The sequence below is a fragment of the Lutra lutra genome, chromosome 8 (genome assembly GCF_902655055.1).
Source record: "Lutra lutra chromosome 8, mLutLut1.2, whole genome shotgun sequence".
Taxonomy (NCBI): Eukaryota; Metazoa; Chordata; class Mammalia; order Carnivora; family Mustelidae; genus Lutra; species Lutra lutra.
In genome coordinates this window covers 45,622,596-45,647,935 of record NC_062285.1, presented here as the reverse complement: position 1 = coordinate 45,647,935, position 25,340 = coordinate 45,622,596, and the positions used below count along the sequence as shown (strand labels likewise).

At 45.6% G+C, this 25,340-nt stretch overlaps 1 protein-coding gene across 1 annotated transcript in view; it reads right to left on the bottom strand.

Moving 5' to 3' along the window:
* The window catches only part of PPM1H (protein phosphatase, Mg2+/Mn2+ dependent 1H), a 260,282-nt gene that overhangs the window by 109,297 nt on the left and 125,645 nt on the right, over positions 1-25,340 (bottom strand). The window contains exon 4 of the mRNA XM_047739722.1: positions 18,644-18,756. Within this exon, the coding sequence (XP_047595678.1) occupies positions 18,644-18,756 (113 nt within the window). The remainder of the gene's footprint in view (positions 1-18,643; positions 18,757-25,340) is intronic.

Sequence of the window (25,340 nt, the reverse complement as noted above, 5' to 3'; positions counted from 1 at the left end):
TTGTTCCAGAAAGGATTTAAAGAGAGATTACATGAATAGACACCAGGCAAAACAGAAAATAAATCTATGTGGGAAATAAAACTAGGGAAGATCAGAGGACGCTAGGAACTAAGTTAATACAAAAAACACATGCTGTAAGTTTCTTTCTTTTTTTTTTTTTTTAAAGATTTTTATTTATTTATTTGAAACAGAGAGAGAGATCACAAGTATGCAGAGAGGAAGGCATAGAGAGAGAGAGGAGAAAGCAGGCTCCCCGCTGAGCAGAGAGCCCGATGCGGGCCTCGATCCCAGGACCCTGAGATCATGACCTGAGCCGAAGGCAGAGGCCTAACCCACTGAGCCACCCAGGCGCCCGACGCTGTAAGTTTCTTAACTTTCCTAGAAGCAGTCACAAATGCTTCCTAATAGCAGAACCAAAAAAACCACCATCAGTTTACTCATCTCAGGGTCCAAAATGCAAAAACCGTCCCACTCCTCGTAACCCCCAGCCTTTCTCTAAAATGCACACAAGAGAAAAGGTCTTTGTGATACCGAGGAGAGAGGACTCTGGGAAACAAACAGGCTCTTCAGCTGCATCCCTTCAGTAAATACAAAAAAATCCATTTCCCATTTCTCGAAACCTTCTCCAACGAGGGCTCCTAGCATCAAGACAGTAGTTCAGACAGAAAACCATTGAAAGGAGTCACAAGTGTGGGGGTCCGCCCTCATCCAGCGACAGACCTGGGAATTTCTAGAGGGGTGTCAGAACTGGAAATCCTCCGTATAGTGTTTCTTACAACAGAATCTCAAAACAGGGAAGGCAACATGTTCCTGGTTATGCTGTCCAACATGTACCTGGAAAGCATCACTCCATGTGCCAGGCCGCAGGCCCAGAAAACAGGTTAGACTTGGGGATATGAGGGAAGAGGAGTCACGGAGTCTGAGGAAAGTCAGAAGGCGGACCCTGCCATGTGGCCATAGAGAGGTGGGAAGCTGAGGTGACCAGAGGGAGGCAGTCCTGAGATGTGGGAGAGCTGTCTGGCCTGGGCGGCATCAGGATGGAAGGGGTCAATGAAGGTGCACATGGCAGCTGGCTAAGGGTGGGATGTGGGGAAGCTTGCCGAAGAGGAACCCCTCGGTGGGCTGCATGTTAGGAGCAGGAGAGAGAGGGGAATGGAGAGAGTGAAATCCTGGAAGGCACCAAAGAGATGGCTTCCAGAAGGCGAAGAGCCAGTGTGTTCATGGCAGCTGCCTTCAGTCCCTTCTGTAAGCAGGTGTTTTAGCTAAGGTATTTCCAGCGGCTGTAACAGATAAACCCTACAAATCCCAGGGGCTCAGCGCAATACAGGTTTACGTCACATATGAACCACAAAGTCACTTAGCAAATCCGGAGGTTGGGGGAGGGAGTCCTAGGGAATTAGGTGGCCAAGTGTTCCGTCTGCTTCAGCACGCATTTCCCAGGCCAACCTTGCAGGTCAACCTCTCACTGGCAGAAAAGGCAGAAAGGGAGGACGGTGTGCATAGCAGTTTCCTAGGGCTGGCATAAATTACCACAGACTTAGTGGCCTAAAATAACAGATGTCTATCCTCTTACCATTTTAGAGGCTGAAAGCCTGAAATCAAGTGCCAGCAGGGTCCTGCTCCCTCTGGAGGTTCTAGGGCAGGCTCTAGGGGAGAGTCCTTCATTGCCTCTTCTAGCTTCTGGTGAGTCCTGGCAGTCCCTGGCATTCTCTGACTTTGTGTCACTTAATCCACTCTTGGCCTCTACCTTCACATGTCATCTTCCCAGTGTGTCTCTGCCTTCACGTGGCCTTATAAGAAGACCAATCGTTGGACTTAGGACCTGCCCCAATCCACTATGACTTCATCCCAACTTCCATCTTAATCATATCTACAAAGACACTATTTTCAAACAAGGTCACATTCACAGATTTGAGGGTTAGGACTTAGACCTACCTTTTTGGGGGACACAATCAAATCATTACAGCATACGGAGGTTTTTATGGGTCAGGTCTGAGAAGTGGCACACATCACTTCTGCTCACAACTCCCCCTCCCCACCCCCACTAACACTCCACCATGCAGCCACACCTAACTGCACAGAAGGCTGGCAAGGTAGTGCCCCATGCCCCCCATGCAGGTGGGGGGGGGGATGGGGGAAGAGGACAGGTGTTTAGGGAGTGGCTAGCCAGTTGTTCCAGAAGTAGGGTGAGTGAGGTGGGGAAGTAAACTATTCCAAGGAAGGGGCAAGGGGCAAGGACAGAGTTGAGGCCATGGGGAGGGGAGAAGTAGAGCCTTGGGTCTGGGTCGGGAAAGATGGGACCAAGAACACCAGTGGAAGCTACCAGTATATTCCTGAAGCTGGCCGCCACAGGCAAACTTCTATGAAATGGCAAATGCTGAAAGAAAAGAGAGCTGGGGTGTGTCTGGCTCTCTAAGCCCACTGTCTGGTTTCTTCAGGGCCTGTCCTGGGACATACTTACTTGGCACAGCTCATCACATGTTCTCATGTGCCCACACTGCGTATGTTATGCACAGATACATTGGGAAATTCACGAGTGCCTCTCCTTCAAGCAGCACTGGACATTCCCAGCATCATAGGCCTGAGCGTTCTTACAGAAATGCTGGGTCAGGACCCCTGGGTGGTACAGTGGGGTAAGCCTCTGACTCTTGGTTTTGGCTCAGGTCAGGAGATCGAGTCCCGCGTCAGGCTCTGAGCTCAGCATGGAGTCTGCTTGAGATGCTGTCTCTCTGCCATGCACCCCTGTCCCACTCTCTCGCACGAGCGCTAATAAATATATTAAAAAAAAAAGAGAGAGAGAGAGAGACAGACAGACATGTTGGGGCAACCAGAAGGCTGCCTGCTGGCAACGCAGTGTAACAGTGTTTAATACCTCAGCATCCCGTAATTAAGTATTTGCTACAGAAAGCACAGCGGCCTGCCACAGGACAGTGTCTAGCTTGTTCTGATGTGGTCTCATCACCCCCAAAAGGTTCTGACCTTCAAACCTATACCGTTTGGGAACAAGGAGGTTTTCTACAAGAGCCCGAGGTCAGGAAAAGCTAAAATGCATGCATGTGGCTGTTCTTACGTGCGAATACCACTGGAGCCTTTGGAGCTGCTGAACCGCAGCGGCCGCAGGGGGCAGACAAGGCCCCATATGGATCCCGGTGAGCCAGCACTCATTCCTCACGCAGAGGACAAAGGGTACAGCCGCGCGGTCACCAAGAAAACCAGTCTCAGTGCCTGGACAGACTTGTTTGAGAGACTGCTCATCATCGGAATCATTAAGTATCCCTTCCGGAACATGACACGAAGACTGGCTTGCTAGACCCTGTTCTCTGACATTTACTCGATGCCTTCTGTAGGCACAAGCACGATGTGAGAATACGGTGCGGAAAGCCGAGCACCATATAGTGGTTTTTAAGAACCTCATAGAACACCCTAAGGGACTGAGATGGAGGTTAACGATCATTATTATCATTATAGTAATAAAAACATTTATTGAACAATTACTACAGGCCAGGAACTGCACTTAGCATTTTGTATGCTTATAATCCTTCTACCAGCCTTATTACAGATAAGGTGTCTCACTATCCCCATTTCACTGATAAAGACATGAAGGCACAGAGAGGTTGCACACTTTAAGGTCACACGGCACTCGAGGATGCGCAGCCAGGACCAGAGAACCCAGAGAAGTTTTCTCCAAAATCTCGGTTATTCACTACTCTGTAACCTGCCCTACCACAAGTATTCTCCTCGGTTTTCTATACTGAGACTTGGCTATGCAATTTCACTTAAATGAAGGGTCTAAAAAGTGAATAATCTAGCCATTTTTTAAAAGACCAATCAACATTGAGAACTGGGGCAGCCTATTTGGAAGAGCGACCCTCTGTCCTCGGAATACTGGTGGCTATTACAGTTATGACCTGACAGCTGAGATTTACAAAGAGCATGACTGAGGGTGTGTGTGTGTCGGGGAGGGGGGCGGATTATACATAAACTTTGACACAAAAAAAGAACCAAGTCATGGTGGGGTGGGGGTAGGTAGAGGGGGTGGGAATGGTGGTAAGTAGAGAGAAATCAGTGTGAAAATCAATTGCATGAATCCAGTTTTGGCAGGCAGGTCTGATGGCACATGGCAGGGAACAAGTCCCCACTCTGCAGCTGGGAAAGGCTATACCTTCTGGCCTGCCACTGGAAGAGAAAAGCAGGGATCCAAAAGCTGGGTGGTCAAGCACAGCCCAACGCAAAGGGTCAGGCGGGCTCTGGGCCCAGCAGCATGATTGAGGGTTTCTTGCGCTGCTTAGCTTCCTGGGAAGCATGACCTTGACTTCACAGCTAAGTCTTGCAAGGAAAAAAAAAATGACTTGTTTGTTTGCCGAATGCCTAAGAGCCTGGAGGCTTTTTAAAGGGCTTTACTGAAAAAAAGAACTTTTCTATGTTACTTAGAGACAACCATTGCTTGCCAAAACACTAGGTTAAAAAAGAATCACAAAGCTTGAGAGCTGGAAAGACCATGAGAGGCTGCCTAGTGTGCCTCCAATGCACCGAAAGTATGACTGTAAACAATATGGAGACACGCCCCCCCCCCCCCCCCCCCCCAGCACAGATGGTCTTAGAGAGTGTGCTGACTTGAATTCGGCATGTAGTCCAGATCCATTCTGGTAAGAATATAGTTTCAGGGTCCAGAGCTAACATCTGGCAGCAGTACTGGGTAAGAGGAGTTGGACTCCATACTACAGTCCCCAAACAGCTCAGGAATGCAATCTAAAAAGTTCATAGCACATGCTTTTACTTCAGTCCCAGAGATAATGTACCCTTTCATACACAAGTTATCCGTACCATAATGCAAAATTTATTTTACCTTGCATCCTATTTTTTAAAAAAGATTTTATTTATTTGAGAGAGAGACCATGAGAGAGAGCATGAGAGAGGAGAAGGTCAGGGGAGAAGCAGACTCCCCGAGGAGCTGGGAGCCCGATGCGGGCCTGGATCCCGGGACTCCGGAATCAAGACCCGAGCTGAACGCAGTTGCTTAACCAAATGAGCTACCCAGGCGCCCCTTTGCATCATATTTCTATGATAATCTAAGACATACTAAAGTGACAAACTCTATTTACGGTGTTAGTAGTAACAGTAGTAATCATATTATATTGATAATCAATATTAACATTAATGACATTTATTAAATGCTTTCCATATGGCAGAAAAAATTTGAATTCTTCAAATGCATTCAATCAGCAGGTAAGAATGGTTTTACATACAATCTATGTGTTACTTCTTGATTCTCCTGACCGCCAGTCTCCCCGCACTGAAATGCAAACTCCAAGAGGACAGGAGGTTTTGTTTCCATTATTTAACGAAGTATCTAGTTCTCACAACAGTGGCTGGCACACAGCAGATATTTGCTGAATTGCATTAACTCATTTAACCTTCACAGTGACTCTATGATACAGGGACTGTTGAAGTTCCCACTTTACAGATGAAGGAAGCAGATAAAGAGCAGGTAACTAGCTTGCTCAAGGTCACATGGTCAATGAGGAGCTGGAGTTCAAACCTAGACCTCCTGGCTTGAAACTCTGCACTTTTAACCAATACCGAGCACTTCTGACTCTAAATTTTAACACAGATTAATAGCTAACATGTACTCAGTGCTTTCTATGTGTCGGCCACGGAGGATAAATGCCTAATGTGTATGCTCTCATTTAATACCCACCTGGGGGATTTTTTTAAAAATTAAAAACTGGTGGGGCACCTGAGTGGCTCAGTGGGTTAAGGCCTCTGCCTCCGGCTCAGGTCATGATCCCAGGGTTGTGGGATCGAGCCCTTCATCTGGCTCTCTGCTTAGCAGGGAACCTGCTTCCTCCTCTCTCTCCTGCCTGCCTCTCTGACTACTTGTGATCTCTGTCTATCAAATTAAAAAAAAATAAAAAAATAAAAACTGTCGGGCTTCTCTCAAGCTTACTGAATCAGCACTGTTGAAAGTGGGAGTGGAAGTCTTCACTCTGAAAGCACTCCGGGTGATTCTCATGAAACCACTCTGGGAACCACTGGAGGAGCCCAGATCCCCTTTTTTGCTGATAGGGAAATTGAAGCCCAGAGTAACTGGCTTTCCTAAGTTCCCACTGATAGCCAGGGGTAGAGCTGAAACTAGAACCCAGGATCCCTTCCTTTTCTTCCTTTTCCAAGATTCTGCTGGGTGTGCACTCAGTAGCATCAACTGTCTCTAGCACAGAGTAATCTTTCTGCCCTACTATGCCCGACCACCACTAACTGCTGAGCCGCCACCTGCCCTAAGGCATTATGAAGACTACTTCATCTTCTCTTTGGTTGAAATTTTTGTAACATTACTGAGAGACAAGAGCCTAAGTACAGAATCCCGAAGCACTGAGGAAACAAAGGTTCCGGAGTGTGGATATAGGACGTTGCCCTTGGCTGGCTTGAGGAACTGGCAGCAGAAGGCACACTGGGCTGGGGGCCTAGAGACCCGGAGGTAAACTCCAAACTTGTCCCGAACTGTGATAGGGTCCAAGATTCACATCCCCCATGGAGCCTCAGTTCCCTGCTTTGCAAACAAGCAGAGTTAAAAGGATCTTATTAATGCATCTCAGAGATGACATCCATAGCTCTGAAATTCGGTGACCACTCCATAACATCCAGCCAGAGGCTGACCTGGCCTGCTCAGCTGAGACCCTGCTCCATTATCCTTACCAGCTTAGTTGCCAAGAGATGGACAAGATGCCTGGAGAAGATTTTCGTTGCCACCTCTATCAGCTCTAGGGAGCCTCGGCCCCCTGAGAACCTGTAACAGAGGGGTTACCCCAGATCTGAGCCTCCTGGGAAGCCATGACCTAGGCTCTTCCCAACTGTCCAGTGCTAGCCTTCCCGCCCTCAAAGGCCCAGATTTACTGACTCCAGCACTATGTCTACCACTGAATGTTAAGGTTGAGCACATCTCAAAGCTTAACTCCTTTCTTATTCTGAACTAGCAGCTCCCAGGTTAGCAGCTGCCTGGGCACTGGGCACCACCTCTCCCTTAGTATTACATATGTTCTCCAGCTGAGGAGTGGGCTCTCTTTTTTCTTGTCTGAAATACCATCCTGCCTTGATGCCCACTAATGCGACTATAACCACTACCATTGTGGGTAGACAACCGCCGCTGTCATTGCTGCCCCCACCGGCACGCTGGCCACTGCCTGCCTCCAGGCTGGTGGAGCCGGTGAAATTGCCTGGGGTGGGTTTCATGTGTCTACCCTCCGTCCTCTCCACACTTCTGGGTTCCCTTGGACTCATCCCTCTGGTACCTTCCCAAGGACGAGTGGTTTCCCAGACCCCCTCGCAGAGGGTTTCAGTGCATCAGAAAGCTACAGGAAAAACTGGCCCCACTTCCTCCTGGGGGAGGAGAAGAATTTCTTCTTAGGTCATGACTTGGTATGGTTTTGATTCAAGTCAGCTTCATACCTCAGGTTGGGGGCCCTGATGTTGGCTGGACTCAAGCGTTTGTGTGTCTTAACAACCAAAGATTTATTAAGATTATTTTTTTAAAAAAGAACATGAAATAAAAAAATTAGATATAAATCTCAGATAACATTTTCAGACAGTGGCTAAGAGAGACCCACAGCTGAAGTGCAGGTGCAATTATCCAAGGGGAGGACGATTTGGGACTCAGGACAGGGTAGTGGTTAAGCACATGTGCTTGGGACTCATGGGCCACACTTTGAGTCTAGCTGCACAGTACACAGTATGACTCTGGGCAAGGTACAAGAGCTCTTTAAGACATGGTTTGCTCCTCTACGTGATAGTTAATGAGTAATGGCCTCCTTCATGGAACTGTTGACCTGAATCGGTATGCCATTTAAAAATCTCTACAACAGGGGCGCCTGGGTGGCTCAGCGGGTTGGGCCGCTGCCTTCGGCTCAGGTCATGATCTCAGGGTCCTGGGATTGAGCCCCACATTGGGCTCTCTGCTCGGCAGGGAGCCTGCTTCCTCCTCTCTCTCTGCCTGCTTCTCTGCCTGCCTGTGATCTCTGTCAAATAAATAAATAAAATCTTTAAAAAAAAAAAATCTCTACAACATAAGTGTGAGAATTTAAAATTCATCTCAAAAGAACAGGACATGTTTTGTTAAAACATCAGGATAGTCATACCCGACCCTGGTTAGTGTCACCTTTCTTCCTTAGCATGAAATGAGTATCGCTTTCTGTTATGAACTTTCTAAAGACAAATATATTCAGTATGCTATTTACTTGCAGGCTTATTCATTATTCAAATATGCTCTCAAAGATGAAAGTGGATCACAGTGAGACAGCTAGTTCTTTGCTATCTGACAATTTAAGCTGAACTTACTGCATCTCTTTTAAAACTAACAGTGACAAAATTAAAGTAACAAAAGAGATCACTGGTGTTTGTGCTTTAAAGATAATGACAGCCAAGTTGTAGCTTCCTCAGCATTCAATGGGGGAAAATGTATCAAAAACAAAGACACCATCACTAATTGCACTTAACATGAATTCCCTTCTCAATGCCCAGTGCCGGCTGAAACTGCCAAACGTTTATCAAAGTCGATTCCCTTGGTTCTGGGAAAACAACTTAGACTACATGTCCCAGAAGCCTTGTTTTCTTGGACGGCCATACACCTGACTTGTAGCAGCCAGTAGAAAGCATGCAGGTACGACGGGTGCCTCTTCTGAGCCAGGGCCATAAAAACCCCCCTTGACTGTTACCTTCCACACTCTTGACCCTTTCCAGCTGACTGGATGTTGATGCACCCTCAGAGATGAAGTGTTAAAGATGACAGAGCCTCCTTCATCCCAGGTCCCTGGATGCCTGCAGGAGACAAAGTCACTGCTTCTCTAGACTAGTGAATTTGTGGGTCTACTGTTTCCACACTTAGCCTACCTAAAGGACAGGAGGAAACCTCTGTACCTTTCCTCATACAAATCATGAGATCATTAATCTCTTAAAAGAAGGAAACCTGAGAGGCACCTGGGTGGCTCAGTTGCTTAGGCATCGGACTCTTGATTTTGGCTTGGATCATGATCTCAGGGTTGTGAGATCAAGCTCTGCATCGGGGTCTGCACTGGGTGTGTAGCTTGCTTAAGATTCTCTCTCTCGGGCGCCTGAGCCTGGGTGGCTCAGTTTTTGAGCTTCTGCCTTTGGCTCAGGTCATGATCCCAGGGTCCTGGGATTGAGCCCTGCATCAGGCTCCCTGCTCAGCGGGAAGCCTGCTTCTCCCTCTCCCACTCCCCCTGCTTGTGTTCCCTCTCTCGCTGTGTCTCTCTCTGACAAATAAAAACAATTAAAAAAAAAAAAGATTCCTTTTTCCTCTGCCTCTCTCTTTCTCTAAAAAAAAAAAAAAAAAAAAAAGGAAATGGAAACATCACAATATTATAAAGATTCCCCTAAAGCCAATGGAACATAATGAGGACCCTGAAAAAACCAAATTACTCAGTACAATGTTCTTACTAGGTGATTATACAGTTGATGCACAAATATTTTCCTTAAGGGTGAACCCAGTCTTCTCCACAGCAGCCCCCCGCATCTGTATACAGCTCTCACTGAGTCTGTACTCAGTATGAGGACAATAAAGCAGCTGACCACTGCTGAGCAGTCACGTGGACCTGGCTCCATGCCGAGAGCCTGTGTGCATGTGCTCATCTAATCCTCCCTGGAGAGGGAAAGCCACCCTCATCTCCATTCACAGGCAGCAAAACCGAGGCATCGGAAGCATGAGATTGGCCCAAGGTCACATACAAGTAAAAGTGGCAGAGCCAAGATTCAACTCAGCCAATCTGAGCCCCTGTTCCTAACCACAGCCCTTTCCTCCTGTGGTTGTGACCTCTGTCCCCAGTTCATGGAGAACAACCCTTACCAGTCTCCCCCATATCTCACAAACACCCAAAGATCTCTTGCACCAACACAAATTATCTTTCCATGTGACTAAAAAGCTCTGGTTTGTCTCAGTTTTTCCCCTTCTTCAAACATGGCTCGGAAGCCCTTCACCACTCTGGACTTTGGGTGGAATGTTCCTGTTCATTCACGCACATGTTGAATTGTGTCACCTAGAGACAAACTTCATGTGTAAAATAAGATTAACAGTAGTTCTTCCCCCAAAAGAGCTGGTGTGAGGATTAATCAATTATTCGTGTAAAGCCCTAGAAACTAGAAAGAGTGCTTGAGATAAAATAAGGCAACAAAAACCACTAGGCATTGTTCGCCTTATACCCCCGATGCTTCACCCAAAGATTACATCAGATTCTGGTGTCTACATCACACTGCTGACCACAGTGAATTTACTGGTCACTTAAATCCATTTTTTTTTTTAAAGATTTTATTTATTTATTTGACAGAGAGAAATCACAAGTAAGCAGAGAGGCAGGCAGAGAGAGAGGAGGAAGCAGGCTCCCTGCTGAGCAGAAAGCCCGATGTGGGGCTCGAACCCAGGACCTGGGATCATGACCTGAGCCGAAGGCAGCGGCTTAACCCACTGAGCCACCCAGGCGCCCCTTAAATCCATTTTTTAAAAATGTGAGCCACTGATAAGCTTCTGCTAGTTTTTTTCTCTTCCAATAAGTATGATGCTCTACCTTCACTATTGTTTTTTTTTTTTTTAAAGATTTTATTTATTTATTTGACAGAGAGAGATCACAAGTAGACGGAGAGGCAGGCAGAGAGAGAGACAGAGGGAAGCAGGCTTCCTGCTGAGCAGAGAGCCCGATGCGGGACTCGATCCCAGGACCCTGAGATCATGACCTGAGCCGAAGGCAGCGGCTTAACCCACTGAGCCACCCAGGCGCCCTACCTTCACTATTGTTAAACTTTACCTGATTAGGGTTAGCCCACTTTCCCAGGTACTAAAGGTCTTTTTGTATCTTGCTACCTTATCTTACCTGATTTCACACGATCAGCAAATTAGATGACTGGACTCTAAAAACCTTGGTGATGGCTTAAGTGGTCCAAAGATAGAGCCTTGGGATCCTCACTTGGAAGCTCCCTCATGACACCGACCCACTGTTTCACCTTCAGCAGCCAGCGATGAAGTTACTACCTTGACCACAACCATTTCATGCCAGTGTTTCTAAGAGCAAATATTCCATTACTACAAATACCATGAGACTTCCCAGCCCAGCACCTTCTTGGACTGGGAGTACAGGAAAGTTGCTCAAAGCAGGACTTGGGTGGGATGATGGAATCACAGCCAGAAGGACACTCTTCCGGGCGCCCAACCATGAGAGACCAGAGTCCACACAGGCGCAGGCCCGACCCGTCTCAGAGATGGGAATCCTAGTCTGGTACAGGATGGGATGGGGGCTTCACAACTACCCAACAGGCAGAGGGAGATTCTGAGATAAGGAACTGGATCACGTAAGAAATCCTTCCTCTAACTCGCACTTCTCCAGGAAAAGGACCTATGCTCCAGAGTGGCGGGGCTGGGACAGGACCTGGCAGCCAGATGACAGAGGAGCAGCGTCAAGAACAACAGGGGCAACGTCACCACAGACGATCCCCTGCGTGTGGTATCTGGCTGCCGTGGGGATGGTAGGAGGGATGCCGGTGGCCTTTGCAATTTGGCACTTTAGCCTCAGGCCAGGAAGAGCTGGAAGGGTTAAACCCGGGGGGAACACAGCGGCTGCTTCCTGGCTCTCTCACATGCCCAGGGGTAGACTTCAGAGCAGGGATTCTGAAATATTGCAGAATCACCTGGAGGGCTCGTGAAAACACTTTGCTGGGCCCCATCCAGTGGGGCTCTGAATTTAGTATGCCTGGGGCAGAACCCTAGGATTTACTTTTCTAATAAGTGCGCACCAAATGCTGCTGGTTTGGCCACACTTTGAGAACCACTGAGTTAGGGCAAGGAGTGTCAGAGACAGGTTCAAAAATATCCAAGGGGAGGAGACACGATGGAAATCCAGAGAGAGAAGGGTCTCTTAGGTGCCCTCTGTACAAGCAGTGAGTGGCTTGATAGGAAAAGTAAAGACTGCTTTGAGCCATCAGAGTCTCTGTACTTGTGAATATCACATAGTAGTATTTTCTTTCTGCTATTCCCTACTACAGGTTATGGGTAGAGCTAAGGGATTATGTAAATATATGCTACAAAATGGGGATGATGCAGGAAAAAGAGACACGGCAATTCACCTTTCATAGTACAGAATGGTGGTTAGTGTTCATTTCTCTCTATGCTGTTTCTCAGACACCTGTGAACAGTGAGAGGCATGGGGAAGTTGTTAATGGAAATGTTGTTAATGGAAGAAGATCAAATCTATTTCTGAACTCAGAGGAAGGCCACTGTCAAAGTAGCAGCCCAGTGGTAAGTATGGTCAGATGAACCATTTATTAATAAGTAGTTTCAGGAAGGTTCCGTACTGGGCATTTATGTCCATGGAGATAAAAAGGAGTGAATAGTTCTTTACCCTCCCTTGGAATGGAGGAAGTTACATCATGTTTCACTGTCTTACCAGCAGTAAAGGGGAGAAGGCTGAGAAACGAAACACCACAGAGGTATGACTGGTTTTGAATTTAGAAATATAAGTCTGGTTTAATACCCAACTCCCATCCTCAAGAAAATTCAGACTTGCCAGAAGAGTTCACCTCTGAATGGATACAGAAAGTTCTAAGTTCCATGGTGGCTAACTCTGGACATTTGAAAACGAGGGAATGAGAAAGGAAAGAAAATCACCCTGGCTGGACTTAACTGGCTTCATTTTAAAGACAATCAGTGGAATGCTTACTTACTTCTGCAGACAAAGCTACACCATGAACACATGTGACCTTCCTGATCTTTTCCTAGGAGGACCTTCAATATGAGAAATGGGGGGTCTGAATTCATGGCAGTTATCTTTTATAAGGTAGAGCTGGCCAGGCAATCCAGAAAATGCTTATTTTCAACAGAGGATCACCAAAATGAAAACACAAAATTTACAGTGGTCTCATAGAACTTTAGGGCCTTTGGAAGCGGGTAGCTGCCCTTGTTTTGAGAAAATATTCCTTGTATCATGAATGAATGAATTGGACCACCCAAAGCTTATCTGCCTCACTACAGCAAGGCATGTAAAACAGCTTTTAAGTACAGTCATCCCCTCAATGACACCCCATAAACCATTTCAGGTGAAATCAAAGATGCCACGGATCATAAGGTATGTCATCATTTTACATACAAATAGCAAAGAAAAAAACATTAATTAGAAACTCTCGATTTTAGAGATGTTAAAATGTGAACAGTGACAAAAAACCTTGTGGGTCTTAGCATAGGTGGGAAACCCCAGGGCAGAGCACATTAATGAACAATGTGGTGCTCTGACTTCCAGGCTTGGGCTGGATGGCAGCTGGGCTCCTTGGGAGCTGTGGGACTGTGAGCACATCACCTCACCTTACTGTGCTTCTGTATCCTTATCTGATATTGACAAGGCCTACTCTCACTAAACAGATGAGAGAAATAGGATTGTGATGTTACAGTACTCAACATGTGCCTAGCACTCATTAGGTGTCTGATTGCTTCTGTTACTATAAATTGGGCAGGTGGAGTCATCAAGTTGACAAATCTTAAATGGTTTTCTTTTCTTTTTTTTTTTTTAAGATTTTGTTTATTTATTTGACAGAGAGAGAGAGAGAGATCACAAGTAGGCAGAGAGAATGGAAGGGAAGCAGGCTCCCCGCCTAGCAGAGAGCCCGATGTGGGGCTTGATCCCAGGACCCTGGGATCATGACCTGAGCCGAAGGTAGAGGCTTTAACCCACTGAGCCACCCAGATGCCCCTTAAATGGTTTTTTTTAATCTGAATGAGTTCACCTAGTCTCAGCTGCCAAACTTTTAGACACTGTTTGAAATAAGTGGAAATGGCTTTGCTCTCTTAGTGACTTAGCTCTCTAGAAATACAATGAAATCATCCTCTAAAATGGAGTCAAAGCATCTTCTCGAACCAAAGAATCACTCAGAGCACCCTAAGGAGCCAATGATTCAAACACAATGGGTGAAAGTTTGCATATTGCTTTGCATGTTACCAGTTCTTTCTTCACTTGAGGGGAAAACCCGCCCACCATCTGCTCCTTTCCTAGTCCCTTACCATCCCCTAGGTGTTCAGTTGGCCACCTTTGCCTAGGAAAAATAAAGCAACTGTCATGCATCAGGTAGTTCCTGCGTGTTCTTCTCTGGCTGCTTAGCTCAGCAGAGGAGTGAAGGGCAAGTCTGTCCCAGACGGTGCCCTGGTCACCTGGCATCCCTGTGCAGCGCCCCACACCGAGGGCGATCACTGACTCAGAAACCACTAAGCCACCAACAACATGAGGCAGTCCTTCCTCAATACAACCCCACCCCACATGTGCCCGATGGTGAATCAGAGTGTTCACAGCTCCCTACAGAGCTCAGCAAATAGTTCCTGACCACCAGCAGCTTCTGAATCAAACCAGAGAGAACCTTCTCTTCTCTTGAGTGTGAATAATTATGGGGTAGTGAACCTACGATGAAGATTTGCTTTCACTCTCAAAGCTGTCAAGATTTAAAGTAAACATACAGCAGCCAATATCTGGCAATAAAGAAAAAAGAAACAGCACCTAATTAATCAGGGACCTGTTGCTAGAATCTTCTGTCAGATTTCTGCAACGAAGACATCCAGATGGCCAACAGACACATGAAAAAGTGCTCCACATCACTCAGCAAATTAAAACCACAGTTAGATACCATCTCATACCAGTAAGAATGGCTAAAATTAACAAGTCAGGAAATGACAGATGCTGGTGAGGATGCGGAGAAAGGGGAACCCTCCTACACTACTGGTGGGAATGCAAACTGGTCCAACCACTCTGGAAAACAGCATGGAGGTTCCTCAAAATATTGAAAATAGAGCTACCCTACAACCCAGCAATTGCACTACTGGGTATTTACCCCAAAGATACAAAAGTACTGATCTGAAGGGGCACATGCACCCGAATGTTTATAGCAGCAATGTCCACAGTAGCCAAACTATGGAAAGAACCTAGATGTCCATCAACAGATGAATGGATAAAGAAGAGGTGGTATATATATACAATGGAATACTATGCAGCCATCAAAAGACATGAAATCTTGCCATTTGCAACTACGTGGATGGAACTAGAGGGTATTATGCTGAGCGAAATAAGTCAATCAGAGAAAGACAATTATCATATGATCTCTCTGATAGGAGAAGTTTGAGAGGCAAGGCAGGGGGTTTGGGGGGTAGGGAGGGAAAAAATGAAACAAGATGGGATTGGGAGGGAGATAAGCCATAAGAGACTCTTAATCTCACAAATGAACTCAGGGTTGCTGGGGGGTGGGGGGTAGTGAGAGGGTGGCTGAATGATGGACATTAGGGAGGGTATGTGCTATGGTGAGTGCTGTGAAATGTGTAAGCCTGATGATTCACAGATCTGTACCCCTAGGGCAAATAATACACTACATGTTAATAAAAATAATTAAAAAAAGAAAGAAACTTCTGTCAGCTCTAATCATCTGTTTAAATTTAGCCCTCAGATTCATGACTACTTGCCCATGAGGGAAAATGGACTTATATTTAGGTAAGTCTCACCAGAGTTCACTTAGTTGCTGTTTCTTGGGAATAACTGAATATTTTTGTAAACTCGAATACTTATAATATTAGTACATAAACTAGGCAGTGATCCTGCTTAAGATGAAACTGAGTATCTGTGGCTCACACAAGAGCTGGAAACAGCACCCTAATAAGTAAGTGTCCTGTAAGTTATCCTTTAGACTGTGCATACATATAACAACTCCAACTGCTCTTAGGTTTCTATAGGACATAAGACCCACACATGAACAGCAAACCCAACCAATCACCCATAAAACCCCAAATTCATATCTGGATACTAGAGATGGAACGCTACACATGTAATTAACTTATTGGGTTTTTAAAGATACTATTTTATCATAGGATAATTTGTGTGTGTGTGTGTGTGCACTTTATAGCTTTAATAAGGATAAAAGTACCTATTAGGCATTTCAAATTATTGTGAACTTGTAAAATATCCTACTTTTATAAACATTTTAGGAACATGGGAACCTGTGTTATACTAATAGTTCAAAAACAACTCTAAGAAGGATAAAAATTATCCCCCCAAATCCACAAGTATAATAGCATCACTTTACTTTCTCAAACTATCACTCCTCATGGGATAACCTATAGGATGCCAGAAACTTTAGGAATTATCTCGTCTACCACCACTATTTTTATAGATGAGGAGAGTTCCTGATCTGGTCTGGAAATTGGCACTTTATAAACAAAAGTGGGTGGGTGGGGGGACAGGGGGAGAAGAGGGGCCCAGAAGATGGATACTCGAAAGTGGCAGGTCCTGGACAGGGCACTAGAGCTTTTGGGAAGTGGGATCGAGGCTGTGGCTGGTAAGTGGCTCTGTTAAGAGCTTGGAGCTTGGAAGAAAACTATGTTCAAAATGAAGATAATCCAACATGGAGATACTCTGGGCCCAGAAGCTGGATTACTGTCTGAGTTGGAGACCATCTGGTGAGAGGTGCTCCCCTGGAATGAGAGGTGGGCCTATCCACAGGGAGCAAGGCATTCTGTCACTTCCCTACTCACTGGAAGGACTAGAAAGGCAGTCATTTCCAAGGGCGTGAAGCTAAACGTAAAGACAAAGGACTATGAGCATCAACGGCTCAGTCACTGATTCGGTCTCCCTCCACGCAGAAGGGCATCACCGCCTGATCTGCTCATCCATCTCCAAATAAACACAAGATCTGGAACACAACAACAGGCCCAGAGGCCAGCTCCTCAGTGCCTGTCTTAAGAGGCCCCGGAAGACTGAGGCTTTTTTTTTTTTTTTAAAGATTTTATTTATTTATTTGACAGACAGAGATCACATGTAGGCAGTGAGGCAGGCAGAGAGAAAGGAAGGGAAGTAAGCTCCCTGCTGAGCAGAGGGCCCGATGAGGGTCTCGATCCCGAGACCCTATGATCATGACCTGAACCGAAGGCAGAGGCTTTAACCCACTGAGCCGCCCAAGCTCCCCAAGGCTTGCTATTTTTGAGAAGCTCAAACCCTGGGATGGAGAAGGAAAGGAGAAGCAGCAGCCGTGCTGATTACCCTCCACTTGCCCCTACCCCAGAGAGGCCGTCTTGGTCAGTGTGCGTGCCCTACTGGGCTGACCTCGAGGCCCACTTCTCTCTGGCCTACTTGTTGCCTGGCTCCCAGCTGGGCTCACCCATTGGTGAACTGGCAAGAGATGGGGGTTAGGGGTGGTAATGGAAAGAGAAAGAAGTCCAAGTGTTTCTTCCATTTTCCCCTGTAGCTCCTGCCCAGGGAGCTCTCTCTCCTCCCCACTCTCCTGGGTTCTGCTGTAGTAAATCCTCCCTGGGCCCTGCAGGCCTCAGGTGGTAAACGTCTTCTGAGTGGGTTTCCTTTCACTCCTTCACTCAGCTGACCCACCTGAGCAGGAGTCTGTCTTCTGCCAGGAATCTGTCATGACACCAAGGAGTAAAAGCCATGCGATACACCTGGTATCCTACCGACACTTCCATTTACCCAGCACAACATTATGTTGAAATGGAGACATAGAGTTTAATGGGAATCCACGTACACAGTAAAAATAAACAGACCCCAAATACTGCTGCCTTAGAAGTTCGCTCTCCCTGATTCTCTGGACTCTTCAGTGGGAAGAGCAAGAAAGGATATTTAAGTAGAGGGAATAAAAACTCCCACAGGCTTTGTAAATAAGAGTAAAAGTAAGGTAAATTCCTCTGTGGTCTGTGGGAGTCCCTCTTTAGCGGTGACCTGATGCGAACAGGGAAGCGGGGGGAGTGGGGTCAGACCTGGAGCAGGGCCAGGGCAAGCAGGAATGCTGGAAGAGGCATGTGACCTGAAGGGAGGGGATGGAGGAATGAGGGCATCCTAGGACCACAGACTGTACAGGGACATCACTGGTCCCCTAAGGACATCTTGCAGAGTCCAGTACTCCGATTGCTTTCAAAACAAAGAGTCTGTCTTTAGCAAGAAGCCAACATATGCTGTGACTAAAGGGGCAGAGAAGTATGTCATATATATCAGAACACTTTTCACAAAGTCTATAATTTTAAAATTCCCTGCACCTAAAGTGAGGACACATCAGTTATTTAAAATAAAAGCAAGTTTATCTTATTCCCGGTAATGCTGGATTGAGTAGGGGTTAACCATAAACTCGTGGCCAAAATTCCTTTCAGTTGAGCCCAGAGAAGAAGAATACAGCCTCTCAGGGCTTATGCATAAAAGGAGAAACTCGTGGGCTTCTGGGAGGGGACAGAGCAAAGTCACTGAGCCGAAGCAGAACCAGCTGTGGAGTCCTCCCAGGTCCCTTCCAAACACCCACTTCATTCAAATCCCTCTCCTCCCTCCTCTCACTCTCACGTTTTATGCTTCTGCTAAGCTTTTATTGCAAATCAGGTTCTGAAGTCAAAAAACATTTGGATACAACCAGTTTAAATTGGCCACAGGTATACGTGCAAACTGCCCTGGTGGGCGAGCAGAAGACAGCCTTCACCTTCTCATACCAGCCCGATGACTCATCTTAAATGCGTTTTATTCAGATGCAGAAGGATCCTCTTTCTCAATATCTAATTGCCCATCATTTAATTCTTTTAAAAAGGATAGAAATTATCGAAGCCACTGGAAATCGGTAAGAGCCAGACAGAGAAACTGCTTACCTGCTGTCGCCAGCATTTGCCACATACAGCTTCCCCAAAAGGCAAACCACGATGAGCGCCGTGCAGCCCCCAGATATATTATATGAGCTCCTCTCTCGTTCTATCTGAAGGTCCTGGAGAAAGAAAACAAAGTCAGTGTTGGAATGGACAGGAACTCTTATCAAAGACTTTCTGAACCTCACTCCCTCGACACAGCTCTTTGAGTCTGAATGTGCTTCAAAGATGGGACAAGAAAATCTTTCTACCACCTGAAGAGCACTTCTCACTGAGGACACTGACATAAAACCGTGGTCTACTAGACCATCTGCAGACCAGAGACAGGAAACAAGGAATGGCAAACAGATCTAATCTGAACAAAAGCAAGAAAAAGAAAACCAACTGTATTCAATAAATGTAACTTGTGGAAAATGTAGTCTTTGTATGGACTGCCTGAGCTGCCACATGAGAAATACTGAAAGGCCAAGTACTTGAACCAGAGCAATGTTTTTAACCCCAAAGTCTCCAACAGTTGCTTTTACGGCTAGGTAAGAGAAGTGACTTGAAGGACGGTGTCCTCTACAAAGCAGGCAGAGTCTACCCCCTGTCTTATTAATCAAAGATAGAAGCTCCCAAACTCTGATCTGACTTCACCCTCCCCCAGCTGCTGGTTCACAGCAGGGACACACATTCACAGCAACAGCCAGTTATTTCCTGAGCCCGGCTTCTGTGTCAGGCCGGGCGGGAAGTCCCATACACAGAGAATCTCAGTGGATCCTCACAACCGTATTATTATTTTTTTAAAAGATTTTATTTATTTATTTGACAGACAGAGATCACAAGTAGTCAGAGAGGCAGGCAGGGGCGGGGGGAAGCAGGCTCCCCGCTGAGCAGAGAACCAGGACCCTGAGATCATAACCTGAGCCGAAAGAAGAGGCTTAATCCCCTGAGCCACCCAGGTGCCCCTTCAAAACCGTATTATTAACCTCAATGTTTGGATGCAGAAGGGGGGTAACCTGCCCATATTTACCTGGTTGGAGTTTGGATTTCAATCTTGTTCTCCTCCTCCAAGGTTTATTATTACCTGCCACCTAATGAGGCCTCCCCAAGACAATGAAAAATTGACCAAGATTCCCATGGACAGAGAGATATCATCCAAGACAGAGGTGTCTGTGAAATCCTGCCTCACTGACAGAAGCACGGTTCCGTGACCTGAGAAAAATGTGGGCTGAGCTAGGAAAACAAAATGAATGTTGGCTAAAATAACGCCAGACATTCCCATGGTAGTCGAAGGTTGGGGCAGAGGGAGGGAGGAGGAAACAGATGAGGAAGTCGTGCTCTGGCTGATTCTAGGATGTCCCCGGTAGACAAAGGGCCAGGGCACTTCTCTGGTTCTTAGAAACCCACAGAGTTGCAACTATGTGGCTTTGACCAGCCTTCTCATAGAGAAGGGAGGAGATAATCCAGTAAGCCAACATTGATCAGCAAATGCTTGGCGCTGGGGGGGGGGGGGGGGGGGGGGGGGGACACACGACCGGCAGCGGTGGTAATACACCGTCAGATAAATTGCCAGTGAGAAACTGGAAACAGGAGAAGACCAGAGCCGAGGAGACAGATAAAGACCAGCACACTTAAAAAAGAGATAAAAAGTACAAAAACAGGATCTGGGAGAAACTAACTTACTGGGGATCAACTGGGTAAGGCGGGGGGGGGGGGGGAAGGCTGAGGAACCATGGGGGTAAGAATGTGTGTATGTGGGACATAGTAGTTTAGAAGTGAAGAAAAACTCCAGCTGTAGAGTCAAGCATGAGGACCACTCTTGAAGACTGTGCCAGATTTAAAAAAATGTACTCAAACCCTGTATTCATTAGTTTCTTAGAGGACTACTGTATTAAACTGGATGCTATGTGTGACGGGCTGAGCGGGCCATTTGGATCCTTCCTGGGGCCAGAAGCTTCATGACTGAGAACAGAGACCTCTATGGCTTGCTGCTAGACCCTTAACACCTACACCAGACCAGGTTAAAAAAAAAAAAAAAGATAGTTCTTAATCTGTTAAACGGGCAAATGAAGAAATACTTTTGGACATGCCCAGGTTTCTAAATTACGTCCTCACCACCTGACCCCTGTTCGTAATTCACAAAGGAAAAGCTTACAGTGCAAGCAAATGCTCACTGAGATGATGATTAAGTTGGAACCCATGCCACACTTCAGATGCAGCCCGCTGACGAGAATGAATGAATGGTTACCAGGTCCTGTACGGGACGGCAGGAGCCTGGAGAGCGAGGAGAAGGAGGGGCAAGGACAGCAGCCAAGAAGACCATCAACGGGGAAGTGAAAGGGAAAGAAAATGTCAAGGTGTCCGAAGTTCTGTCTAGCCTCCAAACAATGCATAAGAACAGAACCAACAACCCAGTTCACAAAGCAGTTGTGGATGGATATATTCCCTTTCTTTTGCATTTAAATAAGTACTATAAAGTTGATGTTCTGATAGACAAATATTTCAGCCAATTAATATATAAACTTGTATATCAAGTCCACACTTGATACTACTACTCCATAACTGTTCTTAATATATTGGAAGGAATTGCTGAGGGTAACAGAAAGTGTCCTTTCATATCCAGAATCAACGTCTGTTTGAATACCTAATGCCTGAATGAAAGACTATTTTTATTAAAAAACAAAAACAAAAACAAAAAAAAACCCCACAACAAAACCCATGAGCACCCAACTGCTTGCATGCTCTACACAGGCTGGAGTGTGAACAAGCCTCAAAAGACTGACATCCCGGGCGCCTGGGTGGCTCAGTGGGTTAAGCCGCTGCCTTCGGCTCAGGTCATGATCTCAGGGTCCTGGGATCGAGTCCCACATCGGGCTCTCTGCTCAGCAAGAAGCCTGCTTCCCTCTCTCTCTCTCTCTGCCTTCCTCTCCGTCTACTTGTGATCTCTCTCTGTCAAATAAATAAATAAAAATCTTAAAAAAAAAAAAAAGACTGACATCCCTGGTGCAACCCGAAAGAAAATGCTATGGTACACAGAGTCCGAGTAAAAGCACCGTCCATGGCAAAAATCTCCACTGGGACGCAGACAAGTTCATTCTGCAGCACATGTGCATTATTTGTCATGGTTAACATTACAAGAAAACCTGATTATAATATTATTTAATCCTTAAGAAAAAAATCAAGGCAAGAATGTACATACGACACTATGATTTTCTGCTACAGCGGAGTTCCTATCTGCCTTCAATCTGGGGGGAAACGCTCTCATTAGCTTGCCCAATTACTCCCTTGCTATTACATTAATAGTGTGATTCAATATTTTTTTCTAATTGATTCCATCATTTCTTTCATCTTTTCCTATATTTCAACTACATTCCCTCTGTAGTTTCCCCACCATAAGGAGTGCTAAATTTGGCAGCACCATCACTTAAACAGTGGATTAATGTCTAGCTACTTTGTATCCACGAAACTTTGCTAATATGTTCATGCTTTCATCACCCCCCACCATTTGTGTGGTGAAACACGTGTGTGTGCAGATGCACATGTGTGCGCACATGCTTTAATTACATGTATGCTCTCTGGGATTTGAAAGATTCCAGACTTGGTGACTAGGATTTGACAGATGTGTTTCCATAGACTTCCTCCCCCTGAAGGATTCACGGACATTAAAATACACTCTTCTATTTCTTCTAAAACTGGGTGTAACTAGAACATATTCTAAAAATAATTGCTTCCCCTCCCCTCCCTAGAAGCCAAAATAGCACATTTATTTTTTCCTACACCACCTACTCCTCTTTAAAAGATGTTTCCCAAAATCTTAGTACTGAAAGGAACATGAAAGGACCATCTGCATGGTTCTTTTACTACCAGATCAAACACGATAAATGAAGTCAATAAAGATATTTACTGCTGAATTAGCTACCCATTTTCTTTAAACCCTCAACTTTTCCAATTAGCATAAGCTACTCACACTTCACATAAAAATACACACACACACACACATATATAAATGTATAGTTATTATTATATTTTATAAAGCCTCAGGTTTGGGTATATTTTCAAAAAATCAATGAAATCATGGGAAAACCTGTGCACTGCTTTGTGCTAAATATGGACCAATTTGGGATATTTCCCCGTTTTAGCTGTAAACAAACCCAAAGACATAAGTCTAGCATAACTTACCAGCAAAACACAGGCATGTACTATCATTCCTTTTCAAGTATGACCTAAAAGGACCAACTTACACACTCACAATATTCAATTAACAAGATCGTTTTATCTGTGCAGTCAAGAGTCCTACAGACCTCTCAGAGCCACCTTGTATTTAAGCAGGACTGATTTATCCTGTGTTGCATCTGTCTAAATACTACATTTAAGCCAGGACTATCTCTAAATCTTAAGAATAGTTCCAATTTCTAAAGACTTCGGATTTTATTCTGCTCCCTTTTGTTTCAAAGAAGGCAATGAAGGAAAATAAGATGTGTGAAATGAGACTAATTCTGCAGGAAAAGAACTGCAAGAGAGAAAATATGTTGCTCGGGATGGTTGTAATTTGGTTTGAAAGTCCCAGAGATGACGCAACTCCAGGATCATTCTTTGTTTCCTACCAATTTCAGGTTCCAAAAGGACAGTAGTATCAAACAACGGAAGGGGATGAGTGCTGGGTAGTTTCAATAGGACTTGGCAGCTCCCCACAGATGAGTTAAAACACGGTTCTGAGCACATTGCTAATAGTGTCAGTCACAAATAATAAGATTCTGCATGGTTTCAGTATCTGGGTCTGATTTTGGTTTATTCTGAGAACAAGCCAATCTGTCAGCGAGGCAATGGGAAGGAAAAAAAACACCCCAGTATTGCCTCATGTTGCCACCTGCTGGCTGTTGGTAGAATCACATGCTCATTCCTTGGAGGAATTTCCTGTTCTACCAAAAACAAAGACAAAACAAAATTAGCTTAATTAAACACAGACAGACATGCAGGTCCATAATTTACCATGAATATGGTAATTCTGGAAAACACTAGGATTTATAAACTATAAATAAGCTTTGCATTTATCCTCATTTTCACTGCAGTGTCACCATATGGTTTGTTTTTATTTTTGTTTTTGGACCAATAAATCCAAGCTCAGTGCTATTTCCAGTCATTAGCTCAGTAACAGGAAGATGTGTGGTAGTTTTACAAGGGAAAATACTGCCATTTTCTTCCTTTGTAACAAGCAAACTTCTAAAATATTCTTCACTCTGATGATGAATCCATACCCACACTGAAAAAGGAAATAGGACGGAATTGTGAAATTCCTCCTGCCTGTGTCCAGAACTCAAATCCCATGGGTGGTAGGCTACAAGGCTCATCTGTGCTGCCTGTGCTGTGATTCCAAGAAAGCCGGGATCTCCTGCAAAGGCCAGTCGTGGAAGCGACCTCCCTCATGAGTGTGAAATGCTGATGATGAGACTCTGTTTGGGGAGGGTGGGCAAGCAAGGAAAAGACTGACATCAGGATAGAGAAGACAGTTATCATCTGGGGCCCAGCAATAGCCTAACACCACAGGTGACAAGACACAGCTGCCGAAGGAGGCACCATGACAAAGTGCCGTGGGGAAGCAGAACGGAGGTCATTTCAGAAGTTCCTGAGATTCTGGTCCTGTGGGAAACTGTGGTTCGACTTCCACAGTGGACACAGGAAGAATGGACGATGCAGCCTTCTCAGTATGAAGGAAGATCCAAGATGAGATGTAATAAAGGGGGCCCAAGGGCAAACGTGCCTCCGCAGGAAAGCACAGGAAGGATCAGAGGCCAGGGGTCAGAGGTCACCTCCACCACAAGCCACACGCTGAGGGCAGGCAACTGGAGGATCAAAGAGGAAAGGAAAAGCAGTGACCTCAAAGCAGCTCACAGTATTTGATGAAACTGCTCTCATCTCCACTGGTTCAAAGCGTTTTCTCCACTGCTGGTAGTCTATATTTTGCGATGAGTACCTAGTTTTTCCTGGAAATCAATGTTCCTTATTCTGGCGTGGTGTTTCTAAGTCTTTTTAACCAATCCTTCCTTTTAGATAGGTATCTGCATTTCACCACCTCACTTCACTCCAGAATATCAAAATAAATGAGATACCATATCTCTATATGCATAAAACGTGTGACTCCAAATGCCCCCGGACATAAAATCTAACCTTTTATTTCCAGACCCCATGGTATCTAGGAGAATGCTAGCTATAAAACAGAGCCTCAATAAATACTAGTGATTGGGGACACTGCAGAGGGACAGACCAAAGACCTTTGACTCTACACTGCTAAGCTGCTATTCATAAAGCAAACACCCAAGTGAAGGGTGAGCTTTTTTTTTTTTAAGATTTTATTTATTTATTTGACAGAGAGAGATCACAAGTAGACAGAGAGGCAGGCAGAGAGAGAGAGAGAGAGAGAGAGAGAGGGAAGCAGGCTCCCTGCTGAGCAGAGAGCCCGATGCGGGACTCCATCCCAGGACCTTGAGATCATGACCTGAGCCGAAGGCAGCGGCTTAACCCACTGAGCCACCCAGGCGCCCCTGAAGGGTGAGCTTTGCCTTTAAAGATACTGTAAGTGACTTCTGAATCTGAGAAAGGGTAGCTGCAAAGATGTCATCAGTGAGGCAAACTGGAGGCTTAGGAGCTGGGCTTGGGGAATTTTCAGGGATGAGAAGTGCGAGAGAAAGTAAAAAAGCCACAAAACTGAAAATAACGTCATCTT